This window comes from Canis lupus, chromosome 21, assembly GCF_011100685.1.
Source record: "Canis lupus familiaris isolate Mischka breed German Shepherd chromosome 21, alternate assembly UU_Cfam_GSD_1.0, whole genome shotgun sequence".
Lineage (NCBI taxonomy): Eukaryota > Metazoa > Chordata > Mammalia > Carnivora > Canidae > Canis > Canis lupus.
Window position 1 is genome coordinate 44,100,381 of NC_049242.1, and position 27,102 is coordinate 44,127,482.

The 27,102-nt window shown below is 39.7% G+C and overlaps 1 protein-coding gene across 2 annotated transcripts in view; it reads left to right on the forward strand.

Moving 5' to 3' along the window:
• NELL1 (neural EGFL like 1) overlaps positions 1-27,102 on the forward strand; it is an 822,581-nt gene that overhangs the window by 768,882 nt on the left and 26,597 nt on the right. Inside the window, exon 16 of one of the 2 annotated variants that reach the window (XM_038569260.1) lies at positions 7,601-7,741. The exons of the other annotated variant lie outside the window; for it this stretch is intronic. Within the exon in view, the coding sequence (XP_038425188.1) occupies positions 7,601-7,741 (141 nt within the window). The remainder of the gene's footprint in view (positions 1-7,600; positions 7,742-27,102) is intronic. 2 annotated transcript variants of the gene reach the window in all.

A 27,102-nucleotide genomic window follows, 5' to 3' on the forward strand; every position in this document is an offset into this window, starting at 1 on the left:
TTTTGTTGCCTGTTCTTCCTTTAAAATCTCTGAAGATTAGGGGATCCCTGGGTGACGCAGCAGGTTAGCACCTGCCTTTGGCCCAGGGTGCGATCCTGGAGACCCGGGATCGAGTCCCACATCGGGCTCTCGGTGCATGGAGCCTGCTTCTCCCTCTGCCTGTGTCTCTGCCTCTCTCTCTCTCCGTGACTATCATAAATAAAAATTAAAAAAAATAAAATAAAAAAAAAATAAAATCTCTGAAGATTAGACATGGAAACAAAGTATTAAATAGAAGCTACATGTTGTCTTTTCAAGGTAAATAACACATTGTGTAAAGATTAATCCCGTTTTATTTAGTTTTGTGAAGCGATATTGTATCTTTGTGATTTGCAAACAGCAGGATATCTCGTATTTTGAATCTCTGTTACAGCACTTTTTCGTTGTTCCTTTCATTCAGTCCATTGTCATTTATTTGTGCATTCTTTCATTTTCACAGACTTGTATTGGATACCTTCATATTGCTTCATATTCACTTACTATCACTAGAAATATAAACCTAAGAATAGATGTCTCTATTCTTGGGGAAATTTGCATTTGAGTGAAGGACATAAAGGGGGAATTACTGTGATAGAGCAAGACATGTGCTGAAATAGATGTGTACATATATATTGAGCCACTAGGAGGGGGGAAGGACCTGTGCATCTAGGGGAGTTGCAGAACGTGGTACTGGCTGGGATTTAAAGGATGCTTCTGTACACATCCTCCTCTTGATCATGAGTACTTGGATTTCAGAAATTATATCTTTACTTCTGCATCTGCCAGAACACAAATAGTCTTTTTAGCACATCATATTTTCAGCTCAACAAATATTAGACAATTGAATAAATGCTATATATTTGTGTAAATCTTCCTTTCTTCATTTGCCAACAAGATGATATGATAGAGTACTGAAAGATACAGGTTTTAGCTTGTTCTGAACCTGCTTTTGCCACTTGTTACCTGTGTGACCCAGGCTATAATGTGAGCTATTAGTAGTAGACACTTGACACTGATACAGGAAAAAAAATGCTGTAGGTTGCCCTCTCCATAATCCCCCATCATCTGTTGTTTCTCTGACACATTTTCAGATCTGTGCTGGGTTAAACGGAGATTTAAAGAAATTCTAGGGCTTGTTATAGGAAATAAAAATGATATATGTTTTTTGTTTGTTTCCTTTGGAATGGGTAACACATTGTGTGATGCAGTCGGGCTTTTGGTTTACAAAGTGGCCCCTGTACATGCAGGGCAGGAAGAGGCAGAAGAAGAAGGCAAACCAGTGCAGATTAATAGGTGGCAAGTTTAATACACAAAGGAATTTAACAAACAAGCCTTTTCTTGAGCAGCTGCAAGATGAGTAGGTCTCCACACCCATCTGCCAGAATCTTAAAAGTTTATGTAGAGACCTTCACTGGGTTCAGTCATATACACTATCCAGATGGTCTCAACAGCACATTGCTTTCTCAAGGCTGCATCCTTGAAAACAGCTCTCCCTGTGGGAACAGTGGGAAGAATGATATTCCAAGGACAGGGAGGAGACTGAGGAGCCTCTGATTGCCTGGATCCGGCTCTCTGGTCAACCAGCAGTTATGTCCTCTCAATGACCTTCCCCGACACAGGCTTACTGTAATTCATCAGAATTCATTGAGGGAGCATTGGATTCCATAGTGAACTCACAGAGACCCTGTTCCCAAGGCATCTGTCATGTTTGTTTGCCTGTGGCAAGTGCTGTCTGGGAGAGACAAATCTCTGAGGACAAAGGCAGCCATGACCCATTTATAATTTTTAATGTTCCCCCAAAGTGCCACTGAAAAACCTAAGTGTTTTCTGAATTTGGGTTTGTGGCGGTTGCTTTTAATACTACTGTGACTATATAGAAGAAATGGCTGGTTTTATGAACAAAATGAAAATATGAGCACCTCTCAAGTGTAGTCTGGTTGCATATAAAATGAAAATTTTGGCTTCAGTTGTAGACCTTACAGAACCAAAATGTGCAGCCTTGTTACCAAGTGCTGGTATGTGAGGAGTCATGGTTATTACCAGTGAATTGCCCGAATCTGCTATGGGCAGTGCATCTCCCAGGCAAGGGACATCTCTACGACTTTTCTCATTTTCGTTGCAAGCCAGGGATTCCCTGGTGTCTCTGGGAGCAGTTGTAGACCTGTAACTCTCTGGTTGTCTTTGCTCTCACGGTTTCCCATGCAGATAACTTCTGTCCTGCTGAATCATAGAAGCCTTTAATGGTCTCTCTTACTATAATTTTGGGACTAAAAATATATGTGAGGGCAGCCTCGGTGGCTCAGCGGTTTAGCACCACCTTTGGCCCAGGGTGTGATCCTGGGGACCCAGGACCGTTGCACGTTGGGCTCCCTGCATGGAGCCTGCTTCTCCCTCTGCCTGTGTCTCTGCCTCTCTCTCTCTCTCTCTCTCTCTGCATCTCTCGTGAATAAATAAATAAAATCTTAAGAAATATATATGTGAGTTTTAAAAATATTTGCATGTGATTCACCACTCCTGCTCCTCTTAGAAAGTGAGCACTGAATTGAGAGCTGGAGGAATTATTTGAAAGATGTTCAGATAATTTATCCTCCAAACTCGTATGGTTTTGAGAAGGAAATGGGCAGCAGGTGTAAACACAGGACATGTGATTATTTTGGTTTATCTGAGAAGATTTTTCTTGTCTAGTTCTGATTTCTCAAAATACTGACTGCAGTTGGATGCTTGTTACCTGAATACTATTTGTAGTCCAGATGTGACAAGATGTGTGGGGATCATGGCCACTTTCCAAGACCTTTGGAAATCAATGTCTTAGGTAGAATTTGTTGCTGCTCCATTGCAGAGAGTTGTCTTTCAGCCTCATATGGAGAAACTATCTTTGAAAACCAGTCTTCTCATTATACTTGTTTCTCCTATTGACCTGTATTTTAAAAAATCCTAAAAAAAAAAAAAAAAAAAAAAAAAAAATCCTAAACTGGCTCCATAAGCTAGGGCTAGCTCCTTCTGTCTGTGAGACATAGCCTCAATCACCTCTCTATTTCAATTTTTGAAATTTTAAGTGATCTAAGGTCTGTCTCACAAAATCACACATCTGTAAAATTTCAGAAATTATAATACAGCTGTTTAAAATTCATTTCCTGGGGATTTATAATACATGCACAGACAATCTGACTGCAATTGCTAAAGGTGCCACTGGGTCCTGTGGGCTTACTGTATATTTAGAAACCTAAGGAATGGGACTGGAGTCTGGGAAGATAGCTGAGTAAGAGGACTCTAAGCTCACCTTTTTCTGTGAATACAATGAAATAACACCCACATCAGCAAAAATAACCAAAAAAAAAAAAAAAAGACCTGAAGACTGGCAGACCAAACATAACAACCAAAGGTAGAGAATAGGCCACATGGAAGAAGGTAGAAGGCATGGAGATACTGTTTGAGAGCAAAATGGACCTTAGCTATCTGTGATCCAGAGGAAGCCTGGGTCTTTGAGAAGGATAAGAAACAGACCGCCACACCAGGGAGCCCATATGGGGAGGACATCGGGCTTTGGCAGGGAGGGGGGCTGAATTTCCTGAGTTCTTAAAACAAGTGGGACTTAAAGCCTGGAATTTTAAAAATCAGCAGGCTCCACTCTGGGATAGCCCAGAGGTCTTTAGGAAACTGAGTCTGCACACTTAAAGAGACAGGACAACAAATAGCCAGCAGAGATATAGCATAGAAGTAGCAAGAGGAGCAAACTGGAGGAAGAGTGATTTACTCATCTCAGAGCTTGTTCCAAGGAGGCAGGGATCACAGGGAGACCCCTCCAGGAACCAAGGAGGGCACATACTCTTTCCCTCCCTTGGGGGGGGGGATGCTAAAAGCATAAAATGCTAAAGCATAAACACAGGACCACTGCAGGAACCATGATGGCACCCACATTGACTACCCTACATGCTTACACCAAGACCTCCCCCCACACTTAGGTGGATCCACCCTTTCCACTAAACCTTTTTTTTAGTCCCAGCACTGAAGTACCCAGAAGACCACAGCAGTCCTCACCAGTATCCCACCTCCTGACCAGCATCTTTTGCAGGGCTTCAGTTCTGGAGGCAGTGATGTGAGGTTGCATTTCACAAGCCAACCAGTGCACACTTTGTTAAAACGTGCCCCGCCTAGCAGGGACAAAACACTGCCCACAACAGCAAAAGAGAGCCTCTGCAGATGACTGAAGGAAAAAGAGACCAGTTCTACAGCAAGGCATACACAACACACATAGGAGACACCCATGAAACACCCGGTCCTGAGGAACAAGGTACACTGCACTGCAGGGCACTATAGGACCTCTTCTTCATAAGTCTGTTACTTTCAAGAAAAGAGATGTAGCTGGCTTTCCTAACATAGAAACAGATACAGGGAATTAGACAAAATGAGAAGACAGAGGAATATATCCCAAATAAAATAATCGGTCCAAACCACAGCAAGAGACCTAAGTGAAACAGATAAGTAATATACCTGGTAATGAATTTAAAATAATGAGCATAAGGATACTCACTGGACTTGAGAAAAGAGTGGAAGACATCATTGAGACATTTAACAGATAAAAAAAAGAACCAACCAGAGATGAAGAACACAATAAATTAAATTTAAAAGTACACTTGATGGAATAAATAGCAGGCTAGAGGAATCAAAAGAATTAATTAATGATCTGTAAGACAGTAATATATTCAAGCTGAGCAAATGAGAGGGAAAAAAATATGCAAACTGAGAACAACCTTAAGGAAACTCAGTGACTCCATCAAGTGAAATGACATTTGCATGTTAGGGATCCCAGAGGAAGAAGAGAGATAAAGAGGGCAGAAAATTTACTTGAAGAAATAATAGCTGACAACTTCCCAAATCTGGGGAAGGAAACAGATATCCAGGATGCACAGGGATACCCACCCAAACAAATCAGCCCATAGAGGGCCCCAGCAAGACACATGATAATTAAAATGGCAAAAAGTGGTGATGAAGAACAAAATTTAAAAGTAGTAAGAGAAAACAGTTACATATCAGGGAAATCCCATAAGGCTTTCAGCTGATTTTTCGGCAGAAACTTTGTAGGCCAGAAGAGATATATTCAAAGTGCGGAAAGGGAAAAATCTGCAGCCAAAAATACTCTGTCCAGGAAGGCGATCAATTGGAGGAGAAGGAAAGATAAAGAGTTTCTCAGACAAACAAACTAAAGAAAGATACCTGCAGATTGAAAGTGAGGAGATGGAGAAACATTTATTATACAAATGGATGGCAAAAGAAAACAGGAGTAGCAATACTTAGACAAAAAGAGACTCTAAAACAAAGACTTTAGCAAGTGACAAAGAATACTATATAATAATAAAAGGGACAGTCCAACAAGAAGATAATTAATTGTAAATATTTAAACATCCAACATGGAGGCACCCAAATACATAAAGCAGCTAATAACAAACATAAAGGAAGTAATCAGTGGGAACACAATAATAGTAATGGACTTTAACACCCCACTACACTCATGGACAGATCATCCAAACAGAAAACCAACAAGGAAGCAGTAGCTTTGAATGGCACGCTGGGACAGAGCAGCTTAACAGATATATTCAGAACATTCCATCCTGAAACAAGAGAATGCACATTCTTTTAAAGTACACATGGAATATTCTCCAGAATAGATCACATATAAGACCACGCTACTGGATATTTACCCCCAAAACACAAAAGCACAAATTTGGAGGAATACATACACCCCTATGTTTATTGCAGCATTATTTACCATAGTCAAATGTTGGAAATAGCTCAAGCATACATTGATGGATGAGTGGACAAAGAAGATGTGATGTGTATATATATATAGATGATAGATAGATAGATAGATAGATAGATAGATAGATAGATCACATACACAATGGAATATTACTCAGCCATAAAAGAATGAAATCTTGCCATTTGCAGTGATGTGGATTGATTTAGAGAATATAATGCTAAGCAAAATAAGTCAAAGACAAATACCATATGATTTCACTCATATGTGGAATTTAAGAAACATAACAAATGAGCAAGCAAAAAAATAAGACACACCAAGAAAAATATTCTTAACTATAGAGAATAAACTGATGGTTTTTAGAGAGGATGGGGGGGGTGATATGTTAAACAGGTGATAGGGATTAAATAGTAATTTTATCCTGCTGAGCACTGAGTCACGTATAAAGTTGTTGAATCAATTGTGCATCTGAAACTAATATAATGTTGTATATTAAGTATACTGGAATTAAAATTTAAAAATTAAACCCTAAGAGACTCTATGTGTCAAAGAATTATATGGACTGACTGATAATAATTCATAAAGGAAAAAGGTGACAGTTTCCCCCTCCCTCCTCCAAAAAAAAAAAAAAGATGAATTTGCCCAGTGTACAGAGTTATACCTTTTCTCTCTTTACTTAGCTCGAATGCCATGAGTGAGACTGACAGGTTGCAAACCACATTCACAGCCCTGTGCACACCTTAGGACATGTCAAGGTAATAGAACAACTGGTAGCTGATTGCCCCTGAGCCAGTGCCTACAGCAGGGCACTGCTGAAAAAGACTCCAAAACGTGTTTTATTCATTATGTTTTATATCCCAATTTTAATTCGATTTCTATCTATAGAAGACTGCCATAGTTCAGATATTTCCCAGCAAACTAGTAAAAGATTGCTAGCAAACAATGGCTGTATTCCAAGAAATAATTACATGGAGAGATCCTATAAGAATGAGTTGACTCTGGCATCACAGTTGACAGCCTGTCTTTCTGCAGTGGTGTCAACTCCCTCAGTTCAGGGCCAAGCCTTTGGGCTAGAGAATCTGTGCATGATCTAGGCATTTGCTTATGTTAAAAAGTCAGATCCTAGAGCAAAGAAAGCCCAGAATATGTCCTTTCCTCAGGAATGACTGAAGAATGAGGATCTCTGATTGACTATCATAAATCAAGTCCTCAAGCTTTAAAAGAATTAGAACAGTGGTTCCCCAACTATGCTCCCCAAAACAATCTCACAAGACTCGTCTAGTTTTCAACCAAATAAATTTGGGAAACGGTGCCTATTATTCTCCTCTCTAAGCTTTGCAGGGTATATGAATATGATTGATAAGTCTCTTTAATAATCTAGTGTAAAAAAACTCAGTTCAACGCTATTTAACCCATAATTTCCTGAGCCTGTTCATTCATAGATATTTTCAAAGAACAGCAAATATTATCTGGAATGACTATTTTGGAAACAGTGAATCTGAGAAAAGCTATATATATATACTCAATACCAAAAGGGTGCCAAACATCCTCAATTTACTTCTTGGTTATGTAAAAGCCAACACAACGTTTGTAGTTAGGATGCCTTCATCTTTTATTTTTTATTCAGTAGATGAGAACACATCCATAGCTTTCAATATGTATGGATTCTGGAAAAAAATGGGAATTGGTTCTTCCTGTAACTTTCATTTCAGGTGACTAACCACTTTTGACCGATATGTTGACACGAGCATGTTTTAGGTGTTTACTGAAAGGTTAGTGTCAAAAGAAATTAATGTCCTGGTGGGCTTGTGTTTTTCTCTGAGGCAGATATTGATGAATGCACAGAGGGAATCATTGAGTGCCACAACCATTCCCGCTGCGTTAACCTGCCAGGGTGGTACCACTGTGAGTGCAGAAGCGGTTTCCATGACGATGGGACCTATTCACTGTCCGGGGAGTCCTGTATTGGTAAGCAGCTTTTAGCCATGCCCTCCATCCCTCTGGACCTTTGCAGGAGGGACACCCTGCTTAGGCACTCTGTTCAGCTCCCAATGTTAAAATATGACCCCTCACTCTTTAAACTCATCAGTTTTCAAATTTCCTCCCTCAACAATTCGAGGATTAGGCCAGGAATTATGCAGCATGGGGTTTTATGATTTTTAGACAGAAACTGGGGCAGTCAGAGTATCAAAGCCTGGGTCTGTGTGCTATGGCTTTTAGTTTTTTTTTTTTTTTTTTAAGTAAAACCATGGTGGCTTGTTGAAATGTTTAAGTTTAAGAAACAGAAGTAAGGGAAATGGGGGAAGAAGAAATACTGATGGACTGAGAATGTTTAGTCTACATCCCAGCTCCTGTACCCAAAAAGGCACTACACCTTTCTGGGGTCTTTGTCTGTAAAAGAGTGAAAATGGAATAATAATATATAGGTGTTGCTAGGATTAAATGGGATGCCCACATTTAAAGATCGTAAGCCTTACATTGTTGCGCAAACATAATACAACTGCATTAACCTTATTGTTATTACCACCATCATCCTTCCAAGGTCTCCTTTAATCACTGTTCTACTTGAGCTTCTGTTCATGCCAAACAGAGGAAGCTAGCAGATGGAGTTATTTTTTATTGTCAAGACCCTACAACTTTCATAAAATCCAAAGAACTGATCAAACCCGTAATTGTTTCCATGAGAACCTTGGCCAATTCATCTACATCATGTCCTGTGAACTCAACTAAATTCTTCATGAGGATTTAGACAGATTTAGAGGGCAAGCCTTCTGACCTTGCATTCAGACTGCTGAATTAGAAAATGAGAATGTGATTTTGAAAATTCATTGTCTCTGCTCATTGCACATCTTTTTTTTTTTTTTTTTTTTTTTTTTTTTGAAGGTTGCTACTGAGATCCACCTAGTGTTTTTCCAACTGCTCCTCTGAGGTTGTTTTAGAATAAAGATGAATTAGGGAACAATGGGCACACAGCATGAATCGCCCACCACAGTCTGACACTGCTGTTGAGAGGCGTGCAGTATAGTTATTAAAAACATGGATCCTGGAGCCAAACTCCCTGCAGGCAAAGTCCAGCCCTGTCATTTCTAAGTAGGTTCCCTGTGGCGAGATCTTACCCAGTCCATAGCTCAGTTATCTCATCTGTAAAATGGAAATGTTACTATTTAGGTCATCTGAGCCTTGTGAGAATCAGTTGAATTGACACTTGTTAAATGTTCAGTAAATGTTAGTTATCATTATCTTCAGTGTTCCTGCATATTTCAGCACTCTGCCCCAGGCTCTACCTATGTTTCTTTTATTCTTTTTGTTTTGTTTATTTATTTGAGAGAGAGAGAGAGCAAGAGCGTGCATGGGCAGGAAGGTTGGGCAGAGGGAGAGAATCTCAAGCCGACTAAGCTCACAGCCCAACACGGGGCTGGATCTCATGACCCTGAGATCATGACCTGAGTGGAAACCAAGAGTTGGACACTTAACTGACTGAGCCAACCAAGGGGCCCCTCTTTTATTCTTAAACCAATGACTTATGACCTTAGGGACAGGTTTACAGTTATCCCGGCTCTTCAGATACTTCCCTTACACATGGTTAAGACCTTCTATGTGTGTACAATTCACTGTAACAGATGTTACATGAAAAGGAATGGATAGAATGGCAGTGGTGATTGAGGAATGGAGATGGAAAGATGGGATATTGGCATTATGTGGTATTACATTTGACACGAAAAATTAAAATCTCACTTTTATTTTTTTATTTTTTTTTTAAGATTTTATTTATTTATTCATGAGAGGCACAGAGAGAGAGAGGCAGAGACACAGGCAGAGGGAGAAGCAGGCACCATGCAGGGAGCCCAACGTGGGACTCGATCCTGGGACTCCAGGATCACACCTGGGTCAAAGGCAGACGCTCAACCGCTGAGCCACCCAGGTGTCCCAAAATCTCACTTTTAAACACTGTATTTGACCTCACTAAATGGGGGACTCCCTATCGATTGCATAAAGGACCTTAGAAATCACCTGGTTAAACCAATTTGATAACTGCCCAGACCTACCATGGTCTTGCACACTTAGATGCCTTTGCCCGTGCTGTCCCCTCTGGCTGCAGTGGAACAGAACTCTGAATCCAAGATGACCCTTTCTTGTCCTTGATCATGTTGACTCACATGGGAGTTTCTGTTCTTTTTCCTAATTTCAGTTCCTATGCCACCAGGCCCCCATGAGGCGCTTTTTTTTTTTTTTTAATGTTTTCATAGGAGCTATTACCCACTGTACAGTTTTACTTGCTCTCCAACTAGACTGTGAGTGTGGAGTGGACTCTATTCTTCTGTCTCTCCAGGAAGACCCTTTGGTAGTTCGTGTTCAGTCATTGAGAAAAATGCAACCACTTCATATGCTTGATAAGGAAATTCAGTGTCAGAAAGGGTGACACTTTGTTCCCAGACACATAATTGGGTTGATACAAGTGGAGATTCAAGCCTAAGTCAAGGGTGACTCTAAATCTTAGGTACCAGGTGCAGTTCCCGTTTACGCTGTTGTTCTGATGTAATGATCCATAGCACCCGGTCATTCCCATAAATGTCCCTATTCAGATGACAGACGTCATGGTCATTTCACCTGCCGATTTTTCTCTGCCATGCTGAGTGGTGTGCCTGGGGAGATCAAATCTCCTGCCCTTCCTGAGGAAGTACTTTCTTCATGAACTGATCCCTGGTCTGCACAGGGAAACTATAAGCAAATTGGACACTTTGGCAGGATAATACAGTGTTTTTTTTTTTAGTGGCATTTTAATAGGGTAATTATGAATCTGCATACCCTTCCACTTCCACTTTTGGAAATATATTTGTGAGTGGGTCTTAATAAGGATAGAAATCTGGCCATTATTCAGTTTTTCTTTGGTAGTTGAGAACACTCTTAGTTCAGAATATTTCATGGTGTAATAGATACATATGTCAAGTTGTGTCACTTTCTTATTACAACCTTCTAATACCTTCCCACTGAATATAAATTAAAATTCTAACTTATTCATGTGGCCTTCAAGGCTTTAAGTAGTATTGCCTCTACCTACCTCTGGGACTTCATGCCTATAAATGTTAGCCTTTTTAATCTTTTCATGCCTTGAACATGATAATGAACACACCCCATTTCAGAGCTTTTGCCTTTGCTATTCCGTCTGGAACACCCAATGCCTGTCTTGTTACGTGACTATCTTCTTTCTTTATAATTCTCAGCTCAAATTGTCACTCTCTGACCATTTTATCTGAAGTAGTCCTTGTCTGGTGACCTCATTATACCACCATCTTTTATGACTTTTGTAGCATTTTTAAATTCTCATTTCACTAAATGTATCTGTGTGTGTAATTGTCTCCACCTACAAGGATACAAATTGAGGACAGAGACTTGTTTATGTTTTGCCACTGTACCTCTAGCCCCTAGAGCAACATGGGCACAAGTGGGGCATTTAGTGCATATATGTCAAATGTTTGAAGGACTAGATAATCAAAACCATATCAGCTCTGATTTATTTTCTGTTTGGTTTGACATAACTAGTTGTGTGGATGATCATTATAAGATGTTAAATATCACAAAATCATGTGCATCTTTATTTCAGAAAAAAATGATTGAGAACAGCCATCACACCAGCACTGTAAGTTTTCTGGGAATATGGTTATGAAACAGATAAGATTTCTCTTCTTGAAGGATTTGTGACCTGAAGTATTCTGAATCATAAAAATGCACCTTCAATGGTACTGAAAATTATCACATCAGAGTGAGCCCTAAATAACATCATCTACTAACACTTACATATAAAGAAATAGCATCTAAAACAATCTTTAAAACCATTTAAAAAATGGTTTAGAAAAATGTACTCAGCTATGCTTTCTCCCAAAATAATAGTGGGAATGGAATCCCCAAAATATGGTGGTTGAGGACCAACTCTGTCCACACTCCCAGTTGTCAACATCTTGATAAAGTTACATGCCACTCCATGCCAGTTTTTGTTACATGAGGATAATAACACCCGCTCTATTGACTTCATCAATTGCTGTAAGCATCGAATGTTACTGATGTCCTAAAAAATGGCATGCGTGCAAGATTTACTAATTCATGAGAAAAATGTTTAAAATTTGCCTCTTTCTCCTAAAGAAGATCGTATTATTGAAGAAATGACTAGTATTAGGTACAGTAGAGGCAGACAGTAGCAGCATTACTGAGAAGTTTAACAGATTGTCTGTCTGCCTCTTTCTCATATGCTTGTGTATTTTTATAATTCCAGAAGAGCTGTGCACACAAAATTTTGCCAACTGGTATTTGCAGACAGGCATGACAGTGATTACCTAGAGTTGTTGCCATAGGGTACAGGGCACTATGTGTTCAGATGCAGTAGTTTGAGTCAGTGATTCTCAATTATAACAAGTTTTGAGCAATCACTTTTTTTATCTAGACATAGGTATCTGGGTCACCTAGAAATGAGGATTAATGTATAATTAATAAACAATGGCATATGTTAAGAGCAGGAGTTTACATTTTTTGAAAAAGGAGATTCAAACTCCCTTGATCTCCATCTGTCTCCGATAGAGAGGGAGACAAACCATGAGAGACTCCTAACTCTGAGAAGCAAAGGGTTGCAGAATGGGAGGAGGGGGATGGGATAACTGGGTGATGGGCAATGAGGAGGGCACTTGATAGGATGAGCACTGGGTGTTATACTATATGTCGGCAAATTGAATTTAAATTTTAAAAATGTAAAAAAAAAAAAAAAAGAAAATTTTATTTTACTCTGTTCCCTCTGCTACTGCACATGGATCGACAAGCCTGCTCAGATCCTTCCCCCATTCTTCACAAACCGTGAACTCTCTTTAGTCCTTTACTTGTATGCTTTTTCCCTGACCATCCCCTGTCCACACTCCAGTTGTCAACATCTTGATGAAGTCCTGCTTCCTAAACCAGTGAATCTCAAATGGGTTTCACAGTAGATTCACCTGAGTAGCTTTTTCAAAATACTTATGATATATGATGGGCCAGCAGCACCCCCTGGAGATTCTGACTCAGTTGACCTCTTATGGGACTTAACCAGAGGTCATTTGTTTTTTTTTTTTTTTTTTTAATGTCTCCAAAGAATTAGAAAGAATACTGAATTAACATAGAAAGAAAACTGTCATAGATTTTTCTCTAGCAATAATAATGTAATTAATAATAATAATAACAACAACCTCCTTTTTATGCACCCCATAGCCTTTTATTTGCCACTTCCCTGTGGAACTTGCCAAATCAGGCTTGTCTTCTTCATCAGTCCTTTAGAGCCTACCATACAGTTGAGGCATTTTGATATCCTTTATAGATTTATGCTGAATTAAATCGTATCAACCAAATGCTTGTCATTGTTGTTTATTGAACAGAATTTTCAGATCCCAGTAAAACTCATTTTGTTGACAAAGGTACACTGACGGATGACACATGGCTATTCTTCTGGAGCATGGCTCCTCGGCCTCTATTACTGCTGCCTCCACAGGACTTGGCTTTGGGAGGCAGGTCCCCGGGCCCTGGAGTCTGCCCTCTGATCCCTGGAAACAACCCAACAAGGATTTACTTGTCCGGACAGCTGCTGCAACTGTCATCAACTTGCAAAGCAACATGTAACAGCCAGGAAAGGTTCTGTGGGAGTCTCTTAGGAAGATTTCACTTTTAATTGATAGGTCAGGACTGTTTGAAACGCTTTAAGAATGGTGCTGTCACTGCCCGGCGCCTGGTTCTCCTAGGAGTGGAGATAAAGAGAGCTGGGACCTGGAGATGCTCCCAGAGGGGAAAGAGTTACAAAGGCTTGGTGGGTGACAGTGTGACACAGGGGGAGGCAGGTTTCAAGTGCATATAGGCCTTGAATTGGATCCCCACTCAGCCCCTTTCTGGATGAGTGGCATTTGGCCAGATATTTAACCTCTCTAGGCCTTAGTTCCCTAAGCATACAATGATTCAAGGAATACCTGCTGGTGGGATTTTTTGTAAGATGAGTGTTCTAATATGCAAATATCCTGGCAAGTAGTAGATAATAATAGTCAACATTTAACCTCATTTCACCTCAAATCCCTTACCTGTCAAATGAAGACAGCAACAGTAATACTAATAAGAGCTAACATTTATTGAGAGCTTACTTGGTGCCAGACACTGCTCTAAGCAATGTACCGAAGTGCCATCCTCATAAATTGCTGTGGAGTAATTGCAAAGATTAAATAAGCTAACATGGGGAGAAAAACATTCAGCACTTGCGTATCAAGTGCTCGGTAGCTGTTGGCCATTATCATGAACTGAACGCCCGCACTGTGGGCCAGACCCTGTGCCGGGGAATTTCAGGCTTCCCCTAATTCATTTCTCACAACCGCCATGGGAGGGAAAGCCTCTTATTATCCCCATGTTAAGGACAAGGAAAATAAGGTCCCAGGATGAAGATAACGTGCTCCAAATTCCACAGCTGAGAAATGATGCTGAGACCACGATGCAGGTCTGTTTGATCCCAAAGCTCCTGCTTTTAATATGTGAACACTGCAGTGTTTCTGGAAAGGAAGAAGCCAGCTATGAGCCTGTATTTGAAGGAAGTGTTTTAAGCAGGAGTCAAGGAGACAGGACAAAAAGAGAGTGAGAATGAGTGAGATCCAGATGGACAGTTGTTATGTTCTGTCTGAATCGAGAGCCCTGGGGAATTATTTTATGCAGTGGACTCATGGGCTGTGTCTTGGTGTGTAAGGCAGAGGCACACACCAATCTTGGGACGCTCGATGGATTTTCTCTCTTTGCAAACAAAAAAGAGCCTGCTCCCCACCCCCATACAGAAAGTATTTTCAGCTAAACAGCTCTTGATAATATTTAGTGAGATCTCACTGACTTCAAAACTGGTATTTGTTGCCGGAGAACTTCAGAAACTTCAGTTTTGGTTTTCAGCCAAGAAATAGATTCTCTATTATTGAAGAGGCTTCCCAAAGGCAGATGCCACCTGGCCATAGAGCTCTTTAAATTGCTTTATGCTTCTAACTAGAAACGGTATGAAGTATATTGGAGTGTGGTTTGGGGACTCAGAGGACCTCAGTTGCATGCCATGCAACTGACACATGTCACTAAGATGTCTCAGATGGGCAGACCAGTCTTAGCACCTGGGTAGGAGTGTGCACGAAAAAGGACTGGCACAGTCAGGACCCAGAAGGGAGAGCTTAAGAACATTTGCCAACGTCTAATAGATGTGATATTCCGGGTCTCTGAGAATGGCGTTACAGTGGACTGTAACACACAGTTGCAGATGTTAAATAAGGTGCAAAATGAGTCCCTTCAGACCCTCAGGAAACTTCCTGCTCACCTTTCAAGTCCGACCCACCAACCAGCCATGCATGCATACGTACATACCAAGGACTAGAGCTGATCAGCACATAAGATAAATTGAGTATATTCTCGGGACTTCTCAGGGGAGGCAAAAGCACCTCCTCAGTTTTGGTGATAAATACTTTACCAAATGATGTCAGAATAGAGTTCATTGCCCAAACTCAGGTATAAACCCAAGGTTCACTGGTCACCTCAGCCTATCTGGGCTGACACAATAGGCCTAGGTACTGGCTCCACTTTAGTTTAAAACTAAAACGAGTCACTTCAGGAAATTTCTCTACCTTGGCCCTGTTTAGTATCTTTTCAGTGACAATGTTCAAATACCTTCCTAATGGCTGCAATCAGCCATAGAGCAGATAAAACAACTATGGCCTTGTGCTTTAAAGCAGTGATTAGTGGATGAGGAATCCAGGGACCTCAATTCTAGTCCACGTGAAGATCATATGGGCAAAAGGGAAAAGGAGGAAAATTAGAAAGCTGCTTAAACAAACAAAAACTCCCTCTATAAGCATATAAGTTTTCTATCCATAAAAATTAGCCTGTGGTGGTCTTAGCACTAAAAGGGGTTGATGCAGAGGATCCACGTCTTAGGGACTATTTCCTTGCATCCAATAAGGACTTTAAAACACCAAGTTGGAGATAAAAATCAATATACAAGGGACACCTGGGTGGCTCAGCAGTTGAGCGTCTGCCTTTGGTTCAGGTCATGATCCCAGAGTCCCGAAATCGAGTCCCACATCAGGCTCCCTGCATGGATCCTGCTTCTTCCTCTGCCTGGGTTTCTGTCTCTGTGTTTCTCTCATGAATAAATAAATAAAATATTTTTAAAAAATCAACATACATAAAACAACCAATAGCATTCGGAAACAGGTTATAATTAACCACAAAATAATATGTTCAATGCTATAAAATAGGTAATTAGGGAAGAGAGTGATCAGAGGGAATCAGAGAACAGTCTTCTCAATCCCAACCACACGGGGATGATTATACTTGAAGGACGGGAAGATTTTGATTATATTATTAGTAGCTAAGATTACTTGATTACTTCATGTTCTAGGTAATTTTCTAAGAGCTTTATGTTCACTAACTCATTTCATCCTCAAAACAACTCCAACAGGTAAATATGGTTATAATCTCTGCATAATAGACAAACTGAGGCACATAGAGGTGTTCAAGGTCACACAGCTATTTATTGGTAGATGTCCTTTTCCAGAAAGTGTTAACATCTTTTCTAAGAACTGTGTCCATGTATTAGTATTTTTGAAATATCAAGCAACAAAATATTCCTTATGGCCTGCTAAAAGTCTTGCTCCACAAATGGTAATGTAAAAGCCATTTTTTATTTATCAAATGCCAACCGTGTGCCATTTGACCCTTCAAAACCCTTGGTGACATGGGTAGCAGATGAGGGGAAATGCATCAAGTAGCACGGCCACGTGTGAGAAATGGCCCATGTTCTTTCTACTCTCTCGATTGCCTCAGCCGGTTGTGAATTAATTGAAGATAACTTATGAAAGGCTTAGATTGAGTCATGATTATTCAGATAATCACACCATCTTCCACTTCATTGTATGCTCACAGATATGCCAAGTCCCTGATTTTTAAATTTAGTCTATTTTATATGTGTGTGCAGAAGACACTGAGATTTTCCTCCATGTTAGTGTATTCCAGGGATCACCATATATCTCAACAAAAGATAGGGAGTATGGTGGCCGTCTGAGACCATAACCTACTTGCATCAGCATGCTCCTTTGCTGAGAGCTGGCCCCAAGGCTATGGGCACTTATAATTTTGCTATGTGATGTCCAGTTGTAGTCAGGGGGATCAAAAGCTTGTGAGTCAAAATGGCAGGTCTCCCCGAAGAGCTGTAGTGGCACAGATGAACAAGCTGGCTCACACTCTGTTCAGCAGCTGAGGCCTGAGCGCTGCACTGAACTAAGGAGTATGAAAATATAGTAGGCCCTATATTTTTTATGGGGCTCTGGATTTTACCTGGCAAACGGAGACAAATAACAAAGGGATTTTTGACTAATTGAAGCATCCCCGCACCCCCAACAGTTGGCATCAGTGGTTAAAACCCAACTGGGGCAAGACTTCAAGCAGAACATTTAGCAAAGTCTAGATCTAGACACTAATGATGGGATATTTTTCAAAGAAGTGTTTTATTAGCAAATATATTTGGGAAATTCTGAATTATGTATAATTAACCTGGTGTGTTAACTGCAGGACTTGTCAGAGCCTTTGCGTTACATTGTTAGTGTCCTGAATTTATTAGACTTTAAAACCTTTTTTTTTTAATAAAATAAATAAACCCTTTTTTTTTTTTCTCCCAGGCATCTTGTGGATTTGGCACTCTGTAGAATATACTAACTGAAAACTCAAGGATGAAAATAGCCTACTCTAGGAATTTCTAGAAAATGTCATTTATTCAGGATGAGTGAATAATGAACTGCTCAAAAGAGGACTTTTTTTTTTTCAAGTTCTACAACAAAAGGTTATTGACCACATTACTTGGCCTTGAAGTACCTGTAATTTTTATAATTTTTATACTGATATTGAGTTTTGTTGTAAAGACTTTGTGTCTTTCTTTTTTTACTGTGGTCATTAAACATGTAAATCATTCAACTCTACTGTGCTCTGAGTGATCTCCTACAGGCTTATTGGGGTATTGCTGGTTTGTCCTTAAGCTAAATGGTCCAGTCTTTATATTTTTTGATAAGTGTATTTCTCTTTGGAAAGGATATTTTGTCTGCTTTTCATATTGCTTGCCTAACTTCATGAGTTTTTTTTTTAAATAATGTAGAAGATAAGATTGCTTTCTTTTATAGTGTGGTAAATGAAGACTTGGTAATGTGATGTCTGGGGCCATAACAGCTCAAAAGCAGTAGGTAGACTGCTTACCGTGAGTAAGGTGCTTCCTTAGACTGTGGGGATTTAAAGAGGACTTGGAGGACAATTCTGCAGTGCATGAGTAGGCCCCGTGGGAGTTCTGGGAAGAAGAAACAAGCAGGGATGGGAGCTGTGAGGACGGCCTGGGTGGGGGTAGAGCCTCACCTGGGCTGATAGAGGAGGAGTCGCCGTTAGGAAGAAGGCTGCTGGGTCTCCCTAACTGTGCTTTGCAGTGCAGTTGTGGTTTCCTTGAAGTCCTCTCTGTCATTGCGAACTTGGCCTTTTTTTTGTGTTTTTTTTTTGTTTTTTTTTTGTTTGTTTGTTTTGAAAGATCAAGTAACAATAGAGGCTCTTTGATTTCCTCCTGCACAGGATCTCGAAGCTTGCAACATGCAGAAACTTTTCTTAAGCTTGAAATGGCTTGGTTTGTTGTGTTGTCATTATTGTTGCTGTTTTACTTCCTGAACAGTTGACAGTACCAACTGGGTGACAACAAAATGAGCGTGGTATTCCTAAAACAGAGTTTCCTAACATTACTGTCTGTGAACTCAATTCTGTGTAGCTTAGGGCAGTGGTTCTAGAAGCTTGATCAGCACCATCAGCATCACCTGGGAAGTCACTGGAAAGGAAAACACTCTACCCTCCCCACCCCCCAAACCTACTGAGTCAGCAAATCTGGAGATTGTGCTGGTGATCTGTGTTTTAATGAGCCTCATTTAGGTGATTGTGATGCCCACTCATGTTTGAGAATTGCTGCCTTGGAGGTTTCATTGGAAGCCTTCAGAGGCTCTGGAATGCCATTAAACTGAAAGCAGCTTCATGTATATGTGGTTATATGCATCTTTTGGAGGAAGTGGAACCACAGATTTCACTGGGGTCTCAGATCTGACCCCAACAATGTAAAAACCACCATTGAAATACCAGGATCCAGCTTTGGTGTTTCCAGTTACCAGCTTGATTTAGCTTTTTGATGTTTTTCACCTGAGGATCTGCAGTGTGATCTCTGGCAATGTTCACCTGCCTTTCTCGGTGTCTGAGCACTTTATGGTATTGAATTACTTACAGGTGTCAGCTTCCTGCCTCTTTTTTTTTTTTAAGATTTATTTATTTATTTATTTATTCATTCATTTATTCATTCATTTATTCATTCATTCGAGACACAGAGAGAGAGGCAGAGACACAGGCAAAGGGAGAAGCAGGCTCCATACAGGGAGCCTGATGTGGGACTCGATCCCGGAACTGCGGGATCATGCCCCAAGCCAAAGGCAGACGCACAACCACTGAGCCACCCAGGCGCCCCAGCTTTCTGCCTCTTAAAACTCAGTGGAAACAAGTGTTTCATTATAGAAATTTCTGTCTTGAAAGTCTTAGAGCCAAAGATCATGTCTATGCAGCAATTCAGAGATCAGCATCTACAACTTCTTTGAAGTAAATCTTGAATTGTTTGTTTTAGTTTGAGGTTACTCGTGCTGCTGGGAAATGTTTACCTCTGGGTTTATGAGCAGAGAATTTTAAATGATTGTACTCAAACCAAACAAAGCACTGTCAACATAAAAATCATCACTCACTTGTTGGGTGAGCATTTGTTGAGAGGGTCTGATCTGTGCTAGTCCATGTGCTAAGTCTTAGGCACACATTCCTGGTAGGAATATCCTTCCAGTCTGAAATGGAGAAAGAGGAGGGGGCTAGAATTGGGGGAGATTGAGTTGTGGTTAGATATACAGTAAATAAAAATAAGACTCTAAGGAAAAATTTTACTAACTTCTTCTTGGGGCATGTGGGGATGGCAATGTACATAGGAATCTTTCACAGAAATTATGATTTTTTTTTCATTGGGTCTACAGGATTAGAAGGGTTTCTTTTCCAGGAAAATAGATATTAAGGTAGGATTCCAAGCAGGAACAGCAGTTGGATTGGAGCAGTCTTGAAAGAGATCTAAATGTGTCCAAGGGTTGGTGAAATTTCCAGGGCAGATAAAGTAGTTCATATCGTATGAGTGTGTTATGGGTAGGGAGCAACAAGAAGGGAGCCCTGTAAATGGAAGTGCAAACCAGATTACAAAGGGTCTTATGTTCTAAGGTAAGGAGGTAAAAGTTGTGAATCTTATTTCATAATATCAGTGTCTCAATGTTGAATATTTATTTGTGGAAATTGCTATATAGGGTTAGCTACATATAGCCAACCCTATATATATATAGGCGTTGGCTGAAACAGTAAGTTTTTTTGGCAGCCTTGAGCCTTCCCATGCAGGAACTTAAGGGGGCTTGAGCCATGATCTTAGGGATGTGGTCTTGCATGTAGAAGCTCTTCTAGTGTTTGTTCAAATGTTTTGACGTGGTGGGATAGGGTAGACAAAATCATTTGTGCTGAGACTCTGCAGTGTTTATGCCAAGGTTGAGGACTCATCAAGCGGAGGGCTCAGAGGAGCCTGACCAGAGTTTGCTCCAAGAAAGAATCTTTGTCAGTGGCCTCCTTTGCTTTTCCTTAGAAACCAACCTAGTTAAAGTCTTTATAGTTTTACCTCCCTTGGAGTAAAAAAACACAGAAAGAAAAAAAATTCAAAATAAACAGAACTTGTCTCCTAAAAGCCTAGAGCAGTGGACTGAAGTCTTCTATTCCTTGCATTTTCCCTTGACTCCACAAATACCTTCTAGATCTTTCCAGAGCATATACTCTCAAAATAGAAGACAGCCCCAGATCTATTTTTACTAATTTAGTTGATTAAATATGAAGAGTGGAAGAAGATCCAAGAGAAGAGAACATCTAAGAAAAGACACCGTAAGATGACATTAAGATTTATTTATAGCTTGTTTAGTTCTCTCAATAGATAAGGCACAATTGTCCAAATTATTATCCTTCATCAATGCCCTAACTCTATTTTCCACTGGAAAAATGTTTGGGGAAGAACTTTGACAAGTTTCTTGAAGTTAGGGACCCAAATACAGAGTGGTTGAAGGAGACAAATAATAGGCATGGAAGGTCTCTGAATTCTTAAGGGCTGTATATTATAATCTGACCCTCTTGTTTTTTAGATCGAGATCTGGTTTTAGATTTGTACACTGAGAATTTTTTTTTTGACCTTTGATTTCTATGTAAGTTGGAGGATATTTCTAGAAGTAAATGAAATTACTTTGTAAACTCTCTGTGCCTAAGACCATCTGTTGGCTTAGAAGAGAGAAGAAATTATTTCTCATCTGACAACTTGTTTAAAAGAATGATTTGTCAAGATAGTTAGTTTTGGTTTTCATCCCACCTGGATTCCCCATGTATATTTGCCACCAGGGACTACATTTTCATTTTCCAAGGCTTCAATGCAGGTAGAAAAACTATATCTCTCTCTTCATTATTTTCTCTCTGTGATACCTGCTTGTAAACACTCATTGAGAGAGACAAGAGATGTTTCAATAAATATTGACTCTGGAAAAAAACTGTTTAATTCAAAAAAATCTCTTTGTCATTCTGAAGCTGGGTTCTTCCACTCTCCTCTATCCTGTTCTCCATCTAGTATCATTTATATTTTAACACTGGAATTACAAACTCAGTCCTACAAAGGTAAAAAGTATTCATACAAACTGGAAATGGACAAGCCTTTAGAAAAAATCTTATACAATTCCTATACTTTACCAAAGAGAAAACGGAAGTCCCTAAAGGACAAGGAGCCAACTCAACCAGATTCAAAATTAACACATGTGCATGCAACTCATAGCAGGAAAAAGACACTATAAAGTTGCTGTGGGAGACACAAAGATAAATAAGACCAGAATATTCCTTCTGAGTGAATGAATAAGGAAGATAGAAATGTACGTTCGCAGCTCTGCATGTGAGGTAACATAAGGAGATTAAAAAATTAAAGTGCAAGAGGGTAATTCTTTTCAGTTGAGGGTGAAGCTTTATTATACAATAAAATGAATATAACAACAGCAGGTATGTGGCCCAGTGTTAAACATTTAGCAACTTGTAAAAACATAACAGTTCTACTCAGGGATGCAGACGCAGCTCTAACATAACCCACCATCTCACCTATAAGCAGATATATAAAAACATAAATCTAGGGTTGTTGGCATCAAAACTGTAGCTTCTCTGTGCAGTAAAATTCCCTTTGGATAGTAAGTTTTTCAATATAGATTTTTTATTTTCTCCACTGGTCAGAATTATATGATTTTTTTTTATTTTATTTATTTATTTATTTATTTATTTATTTATTTATTTATTTATTTATTTATTATTTATTTGAAAGAGAGCACCACATGCATCCACAATCAGGGGGAGAGGCAGAGGGCAAGGGAGAACCAGACTTCCTGCTGAGCAGAGAAGCTCTACTGTGTCTAGATTCTAGGACCTGGGCAGACACTTAACTGACTAGGCCACCCAGGAGACACCAAATCATATTGATTTTAAACAGATTTAGACACTCGTTAAAGAGGCATGAGTTATTCATGGCAGAAAGTAAACCATAAAGTCATTCTGCTTTTATTCTCCTCTTGTTTTCTTATCTAGATGAGTTGTTTTCTCCATCTGCAGAACACCTAAATTTGTGCAGCCTATCAAGTTGATCTGTGTCCAGGGCAAGTCCATGGAGTGTCAAGAAACTATATTCTTTTAATATTATTTTTTTAAAGATTTTATTTATTTATTCATGAGCGAGAGAGAGAGAGAGAGGCAGAGGGAGAAGCAGGCTCCATGCAGGGAGCCCGATGTGGGACTCGATCCTGGGTCTCCAGGATCACACCCTGGGCTGAGGGCGGCGCTAAACCGCTGGGTAACTGGGGCTGCCCCCTTTTAATATTATTCACTTAGCCTTAACACCAGATTTACTGATTAGGGCTTAGAGAGAGAGCTTAGCATGTTAGCATTTCTGGGTTTGTTTGGCCAATGTACTGTTCAAGTCCATGAGAATTTGTGTGAGAATTTAGATTTCAAGTGCAAATCTGTGGTAAACAGATGAAGATGTCAGCTTAAATCCACACTGGTGGTGTGGATTTGAGTATATCCTGAAAAAATGGGACAGGGGAACCCATGAGATGAGATGAATACTATGAGAGAAAAAAATATAGAAACAGTAAGAACAACAATAACAGCTAATAATTTTTGAGAAATCACTACATGATAAGCATTGTATTCCATGCTTACTGAAATTATCAGGTTATCCCAGGAAGTATTTTCTTTCCCACATTTTTCAATTTCGGACCGAGGTTCGACGATGTGAAGTAAATTTACCAAAGTCATACAAACAATAGGTGTAGGGATGGGACTGGGGCTCAGGTGACTCATTTGTCCCCATTTTCCTAGAACTTTCCTGGTGGTAGCATTGAAAGTCCCCGATCTCAGGGACTCCCTCAGTCCCAGGGAAACTGGAAGAACCGGTCACATTAACTGGCACCCACAGCTGCTGGATTCCAAAGCTTAGGCTTTTAGTTGGTATGTTCTACTGCTTCCACTGAGGAGAAAGAGAGCCAAGGACCAGAGGTGGAACCTTAGGAAATGTTAATAACTTCAAAAATTGAGTAAGTCTACAAAGTCCTTACTTGTAGGACCATGACTCTACTCTTTTCCTATTTTATCCCCAGTCTCTTGCACTATGTCTAGGACAGAGTAGATGCTCAATAAACATATGTGTACTTAGTAAATTGATGATTGGTGATTAGCAATTGGGTGAATGAAGAGGTAAAAGGATGAATAGGGCAGTATCATATCCCACCAGGGTCAAGAAGAGAACGCTTAGACTGAAATGACAAATATTATAACAAATATTGATTGAAGGAGGATGGTTTTGTAAACGAAGGGTCATGAGAAACTTCAGGATTTAGACTTTGAAGAGAGGGTTCTGTGGAAGTTTGCAAATATTTAGGAGAGGAGGAAGAAGCGTAAATGGAGGTGTCTGCTAGTGGTAGATACTGGAGAAATAAGACCTGGCTCCGGGAAATAGGTAAGGAAAGGGTGAGCCCAAACAAGCTGTTTTCTTTTTCTCTTTCCTTTGCTTAAAAATAGGGTCTACTCAATCAAAAGAAAAGGGGAAGACCCACTGATGAGTAATAAAAATTACACACTGAGCAGTAAGAGAAACATTATAGGAAAGGGTTTCTTCTGACTCAAGACTGAGTGGAGGCTGGAATAAAGAAGAGCTGACCCTGGAAGGACGTTGGAACTTCTTCCTAAGAGATACATCATAGCATCTCAAATAGACTAAGCCACCACTCACTTTTCTTTTAGTCTTTACCTTTTCAGGCTGAACACCTCATGTTTCATTAAAGTGAGATGAGTTTAAGTCCCAGATGATGGATCTCTTTCTGATGGGTCCTGTGTGTGTCAACCCCATCTTTAATAGTCTGTGTTCTAAAGGGAACATGGTATCCAAGTACAGGATGACTAGCATGCCCTAGAACATGGCTATCACCTCTCTTGTTCTGGACCTGAAACTTTCTGTGCAGGTTACAATTTCATTTGCCTTGTATTTTGCAAGCTACTTCAGACCTCAGATTTCTTATTTCTTTCATTTATTTTGCTGATGTGCAGTGTGCATATTTTTCCCTGTAAGTTTCTCCGTGTCACTGTAAAAAGCAATATTGCTTTAGCTGTGGGAGAGGCATCTGCACCCTATCTTGTCTATCATTAATAAACCCCCAAGCTCTGTTCTCATTTCCAAACAACTAATGTCTGGTAATGATTTCCAAGTCAGAACACACACAGCTGGATATTCAAACCCCAGGTTAAATTTTGTTTTCTGACACATCACCTGTTTTGAGTTTGGAAGTAAGACTAGATGTGTTATGAAAGTTATTCAAGAAAGTAGAATATGGGGTAATGAAAAAATTCCCTCCTTTGACCTAACTGCTACCAAACCCCTGACAAAAATGTTTACCTTGATCTCTGAAATCAACCTGCAGAACTTTTAGCTCCTGAGGCAGGTACCACCATTACAGCTGTTATGCTATTAAAATTTCCGCAGAGCCATTTTTCTCGAAGGATAGGAAAATTGTTTGAGGCTAGGTTGGGATTGGTTTGATTGCTGCTGATATAAACATTTCTGGATTGTGTTTTCTTACATGCCCAAATAACCTAAGAACCTCAAATTAAAGAACAAAGCAGATTGACTAGGCCCAACCAGACTTTTTTTAAAGCAAAATTGAGTACAATAATAACAGCTTTCAGAAATTGTGAGAATGTCAATGCAAGAAAATTAGTTCTAATGTAAGCTCAGCCATAGAATTTTATTGCGGAAATTCTCATCTGAGCATGGAGCATTTAAATAATGAATTTACAAGGAGAAACACAAGGAAATCACAGAAAGCCATTACTTACAATAAGAAAAAGCAAGTACGCTTTAATGATTATAGATTTGAGTGTGGGATATTTTGCCTGATTTTTGTTTCATTGCCTCTTTGTCAATGGAGGCCTGTCAGATGATTTGGGTGAGTATCTTGGGTGAATGTCTTTGTGTTTCCTCAGCAGAGAACAACAGTTGCAATATGTAAATAGGGTGCCTCTTCCCTCTGGATGCCTTGGGATATGTATAATAGATTAAGTTGGCTTTGTGCAGAGCAAACAGGTCTGTATTACCAAGAATATGAATGATGTCGGTTTCCATAATTGCTAACATCTGGCTTTCCATAAATCTGTTAAATTGCATGGAAGCAGAATTAGATTTCTGTGTCATAAGTAAAGCAATCACATGGAACTCTGTAGGCAATATGGTTCTATGTTCAACTGTGAAATCCTTTCATTTGGGAGCAGCAATAGCAAATCCAGGTTTAGTCCCCTGTTTTAATTGCACACACTAGGTATGTTCATCTTTATGCTCAGGTGTCTTAATTCATGAGGGGAAAACACTGCCAAAATGCTTGCAACTTTGTAAATGAAAAAATAGTCAAATGTTAAAAAAGCAGATTATAGTTGGCCATAAACTGCCAATTTAGAGATGATTTTAGAGAAGACCGTACGTTAAAGATTCTTTTGTCACTACTGGTTGGAATCTTGAAAGTACTCTTCTTTCTGAAGTGCTTTGTTAATGGGCCTTCTCTGTCCTTGTTCTCAAGCATTTCACAGGAAGCTAGAGTAGAGAGGGAGGAAGGAAGGTTGCCTTCCTATTTTAGTGTAGTTACTATTTTGCTATATTTCTTGTACTTTGAACCAGTCTTATGGGCTTTTCCAGATGAAAACTCAATGATACAATGTGTTCTCGGAAGGGGAAGGTTGCAGTTATGTCTTATGCTTACTGAATACCCACGAGACCAAATTTTAGTAAAATACACTTTATAATAATAATGGTTTATAAACTTCCTGGATTTAAGTAAGTTAAATCAACACATTGTTACAACCACGGTGCATTCTGTTGGCACTGAGAAGAGAAAAAGAAAAAAAGATTTAGTCCTCACTCTCAATGAGGTCGCTATCTATCTATGGAGATGCATATATTAAATATGTAACTCCTAAGAAATAAATGCCTGGGTAGCATTGTGGATAAAGTACCGAGTCGATAGTGACTGTTTTGCAGAATGAAAAATGATGATACTTGATTTTGAAGACTGCACAGGAATGAAGACAACAGAGGAAGTTAAATGCTTACCTTATCAATTAATTAATTTGTGTGCAACCCCTTCCATACAGGCTAAGAAAAAATAGAGTAGGTATGGAATACTCTAGAAAAGGCATATGCACGGCACACACAGAGGAAACAACATGGACTGTTTGTGGATAAGCCATTGCTTTTGAACAGAAAAGGGAGGAGATAAAAGCTAACAATTGAAATGTTAGATCAGGGCTTATATGATAGGTTAGGAATTTAGATCTTCTATTATAGATGTCATAGAACCACTGACAGGTGGTAAGCAGAAGAGTGACATGGACAAATTTGCTTTTTAGAACGCCACTCCCCTGTGAAAGGTATTTAGAGCAATGATTCTCATCTGGCTGAACAGAGCCCAGATGTCTGGATCCTACTTTACACTAATTAAATCAGTCTTTAGTGGTGGTGAGCCTGGGCAGTAATTTTTAAGGTTCCTCAATTATTTCTGTTGAGTCCACAATCAAAAATCAGAGGATTAGAGTGAGAAATGGTTGGAGTCAGGGAGACTGAATAGGAGGCT